The 4954-nt window shown below is 42.3% G+C and overlaps 1 protein-coding gene across 1 annotated transcript; it reads left to right on the forward strand.

Annotated features, from left to right (window-relative positions):
- Positions 1–835: 835 nt before the first annotated feature.
- CHRNA3 (cholinergic receptor, nicotinic, alpha 3 (neuronal)) lies at positions 836–4727 on the forward strand (the record flags this gene model as incomplete). Its single annotated transcript, XM_010142087.1, is given in 3 exon segments — positions 836–966; positions 2164–3175; positions 4599–4727. Coding segments are annotated over 3 exon segments (1272 nt in total), but the record flags the coding sequence as incomplete, so codon positions are not given.
- Between the last annotated feature and the right edge of the window lie 227 nt (positions 4728–4954).

Consider the following 4954-nt stretch of genomic DNA (forward strand, 5'->3'; position numbering starts at 1 on the left):
TCTGTCTCACCGACTCCGGGTGCTGCAGCATTTAAATACGGGCCTGGCTCGGGGTGCAGCTGTTAAAGTCAGGTTGTGAGCGGCCAGCCGCAGCCCGAAGCCCCCTACATTTAATAAACCGAGTCTCTGAACACCGCGGTTTTACCCTGAACGCCCCCAAACACGCTGTCTGGGCAGACACCGATGCGGAGGAAGCACCTCAGCACGGGGGTCCAGCACAGCATCGCTTGGTGCTGTTAGCCCCAGAAAGTGAGGACAAACCACAGATACTAACTTCCCTTAAAAGAGCGTGCATGGGTTAAACATGGAATTGCTCACTGGTACAGTCTGCTTAATAACCATCTTAATTCCTGGCTTCAGCTTAATATTCAGCCTTGTTAAACTGCGGTTTAAGAAGCCCTAATGCACAAGACACTTAACTGAGCAATGCCACTCTGCAGCCCTTTGTAACCCATCTACCCAGTGTCCTGCATCAGTGCTCACACCTAGCACCAAAGCCTCCTAAGAACTCATTTTCGCCATCTCTCAGACACCTGGCTTTTTGAGACCTAAGTTATCAAAGTCCTACGCTCTCTGGCAAGGGCGTCTTACTCCCTCTTTCACCTTGTTTCAACTACTGAGTAGACATTCCTGGGACGTGGAGTCACACACATCGCAGTCCTATCTAGACCAACAGGCCCCCCTGCAATCTCTGTGAATAAACACCAGACGTAAGCGTTCGTTAAAGAAACACTTAATTGTAGTATCCAAAATAAAACAACCTCTGAAGTGATGTGACAGCACCCGGTTTGAGTACAGTCCATTGAATCACAATTTCTTCACAAACCTAACATAGACTCATCTCTTCCGTAATTAGATCTGGAATGATTACAAGCTTCGGTGGAATCCAGCGGACTATGGAGGTGCTGAATTCATCCGAGTACCATCTGGACAGATCTGGAAGCCAGACATTGTTTTATATAACAAGTAAGACTCTTGCATATTTATCTTCTTAATTCAGGAAGGGAGGTGATGTTGCTACTTTAAAAAAAAAAAACCAGCAGCAAGTTCCCTGAGGTAGCTAAAAAAGCCTGGTTTCCAACACCTCTGTGTCCCACACGTGGCTGTTGCTGTGCTCACCTCCATGCCACCTACATCAGCATCACCGGGCAGCAGCCAACCCCTAACCTGCCGCACAAGTGGGCACGCCAAGGCGAACTTTGCTTTTCCCCTTCAAAAGCCCCCACTTTTACTATTGTATCACTGCCTACGAGGGAGGCAGCAAGAAATTCCCTTAGACTGGAGAGTTCTCATCTGTGAGTTAGACCTTTAACTGAAAAAACTGCCAATTTTTAGCAGTTAAACTCACAGTTTGACACCTTTACAGTAACAGTGGTGCTACACAAAAGCTACAGGTGAAGTTGTCTTTGGATGCCAGTTCCCGAGACAGTGAGGAGCCAAACCATAACTAAATGGATCTCTCTGCGAAGTAGGGAAGCAGTTCTCAGCAACGTGGACTTAGCTACACAGATTCAAAACTTAGGCCTATGGAAAGCAACGACACTCCTTTTCTAACTGCAGCCTTTAAAGTGCCTTTTTCGTTTTCCTTTAATCGTGTAACAACTGCAGTTGTCACCTGGATCTTCCCTGATCCGTGTAATCAGGACAGCAATGTGAGACTTAAAAAAGCCCTCACCAAACACACCCCTTGGGCAACCCCAACCCTAATGCCTCTTTCCATAGTTCTACCTGCACTGGCCACAGAAGAGGTGGAAGTACTAGCACTGCAGGTATCTTCTTACCAGCCCTTGCGTTCTGATGTGTGACACTAGAACAGAACAGAATAGTTCGGTTGGAAGGGACCTAGGAGGATCATCTCGCTGGACTGCCGTTGGCCATCTCCCATTTGCTGTTTTGAGTATTGACTGCGCTGAGCCGTGTTACTGTAAGGGAGAGTATTTCCTCTCAAACCCCCACGGTACAGTTATACAGCTGTTTATTTCAGTCCAACCATGCAATTTTATGACAACCACTGACTCAGTCCTACACGTGCAATTCAGCTCCATGTCAACGTGTAAAATCTGACCTTCCCAAAACAGATTAAAGAGTTACCGTATACCATCTGATTGTATGAAACCACCTGGAGCAGTTGCATTCTAATTTTTATTTTTATTTGCTTTACAGTGCAGTTGGGGATTTCCAGGTTGATGACAAGACAAAGGCCCTATTAAAATACACGGGTGATGTGACCTGGATACCTCCAGCAATATTTAAAAGCTCATGTAAAATAGATGTCACCTACTTCCCATTTGATTATCAGAACTGCACCATGAAGTTTGGTTCCTGGTCTTACGATAAAGCCAAAATTGACTTAGTTTTAATTGGCTCTACAATGAACCTGAAAGACTACTGGGAGAGCGGAGAATGGGCTATCATTAAAGCTCCCGGGTATAAACATGACATCAAATACAACTGCTGTGAAGAGATCTATCCAGACATCACATACTCTCTTTACATTAGGCGTCTACCTTTATTTTACACGATCAATATGATTATTCCATGTCTGCTGATTTCCTTTCTGACTGTATTAGTTTTCTATTTGCCTTCAGACTGTGGTGAGAAGGTGACGCTCTGCATATCAGTCCTTCTATCTTTAACAGTGTTCCTTCTTGTTATCACAGAAACCATCCCTTCTACTTCCCTGGTAATTCCCCTCATAGGGGAATACCTCCTTTTCACCATGATATTTGTGACTCTGTCTATCGTCATTACGGTGTTTGTACTTAACGTGCACTACAGAACGCCCAAGACACACACGATGCCTGTGTGGGTGAGAACCATTTTCCTGAACTTACTCCCCAGGATCATGTTTATGACAAGGCCTACCAGTGATGAAGAGAATAATCAGAAGCCCAAATCAGTATTCACTTCTGAGATTTCAAACGTGAATTGCTTCAACAGTCCTGAAACCAAATGCTGCAAAGATGGCTTTGTATGTCAAGATGCGGCATGCAGCTGTTGTCAGTATCAACGAATGAAGTTCTCTGTTTTCAGTGGCAATCTCACCAGAAGTTCAAGCTCTGAGTCTGTAGATCCTCTGCTTTCATTTTCAGTTCTGTCACCAGAAATGAGAGATGCTATTGAAAGTGTTAAATATATTGCAGAAAACATGAAAATGCAGAACGAAGCAAAAGAGGTAAGGACATGTTTTATTATTACTCCAACTGCACACACCATTTGCCATTAGTGTGTTTTGTAAGAGAGAAATCTCAACACCCCCCCAAAAAAAGCACAACACAGACCATTATTTTAAACGATTACCCCAGCTGTATTACAAATATCTGCAGTGCTGAATGCGGGTAATTCTGGGGGGCAGCTCTATTGCACAACATTCTCTTCACTGACAACAGAGGCCCTGAGTGAAGCATGTTGAGGTAACCCCTGCTAAGAAAAGAGACTTGAACAGACACCCTACAAGATTCAGAGTGAGGATTTTCCATGCCATAATCCTAACACCAGAATTTCGCTGACTCTATGACCTTTAGAAAGTCAACTCTCCCTCCCACAGCTTACCATCAATAACAAAGAATGTAAGAATGAATACCCTCCACAGTGATGATGTTGCTCGTTCTGCTGCTGCAGAGTAAACTCCTGCAAGATGGGGACCATCATCTTTCACAAAACTGCCTCTTAATAAAAAAAAAAAAAAAAAAATCAGGTTTCCTTTTTATCATGTACCTCAAACATACTAAGACCAGCAGCCACACCAGCACAATCATCACTGAATTTAAATGCTCTGCAGCACGGGACTTAGAATGAAGTTATTTTGTTTATACTGAAATCAGAACATTATTTAGAATTTGTTGGTATAGAAAATAGGAGGTTGGTTTTTTTCAGACTGTCTTAATAATCAAGTTCTAAGCTAAAAAGCATAAAATTTCAAAAACAAAGGCATTATTCATTTGTTAGCCTTCATGAAGAAAAATTAAAATTTAAATTGTAATCTCAAGAGTAACTAAAATGATCATCTGATGTAGTTACTATTAATATATAACACACACAATACATCAGTGTAACTTGTTGTAATACCCACTGTAAAAAAACAAAAACTAAAAACACCTGTTTTTTGGAAACGTCATTCCCTCCCTACATGGAAGGTAAGAATAAACATAAACATAAACAGGCCCATTTCGGTACTACATGAGACACATGCCAAATATTTACATACGAATTAACCTTTGACTTTTTACTGCCGAAGGAGCAGTACGAGCAGTCTTGTTCAGCCAAATTTCTGGACAACTCTGACCACCTGAGAACGTAAAGCTTTTCACCTGAAGTTTTGACATACAGAAAAGCAGCATCTCGTGAGGCCCAGTGTCTGGGTCAACAGCTTTTCGTATTTGGAGAAGTAGCTTTTGGCTTTGTCACAAATAACGTATTCAAATACAGCTTCGATTGTGAAGGAAAGCGGAGAAGTGTAAATTGTGCATATCTGAAAGACATCTACCTGTGGAACCTCCCCCCCTCCCCCTGAACTTCCCATGTATAATGGTACCAATTGCTAATGCAAGGTATTACTCTAATAAACACACCTACCTGTTCTTCCATTTATTTTTCAGATTCAGGATGACTGGAAATATGTTGCCATGGTAATCGATCGTATTTTTCTATGGGTTTTCATCCTGGTATGTATTCTAGGAACAGCAGGATTGTTTTTACAGCCTCTGATGGCTGGAGATGAAATGTAAAGATTAAATAGTATGTTGTGAAACCAAACAAAACTTTTGCCAGCTAACTCTGCACCACCACCCCAGCACTTGATGTCTCTTCTACGTGTAGTAGCGTAAGATCTCTTTCAGCCTTAACTTTGCTTGACCAAGAAAGCTTTGTTAAAAATGTGAAAATGTGGGAAAAAAAAACCAAACTTTGAACCTTTACAACAGCTAATCTCAAAGTAATATGAGCTGTGCTTGAC

The sequence above is a fragment of the Buceros rhinoceros genome, unplaced genomic scaffold (assembly GCF_000710305.1).
Source record: "Buceros rhinoceros silvestris isolate BGI_N320 unplaced genomic scaffold, ASM71030v1 scaffold29598, whole genome shotgun sequence".
NCBI classification, from domain to species: Eukaryota; Metazoa; Chordata; class Aves; order Bucerotiformes; family Bucerotidae; genus Buceros; species Buceros rhinoceros.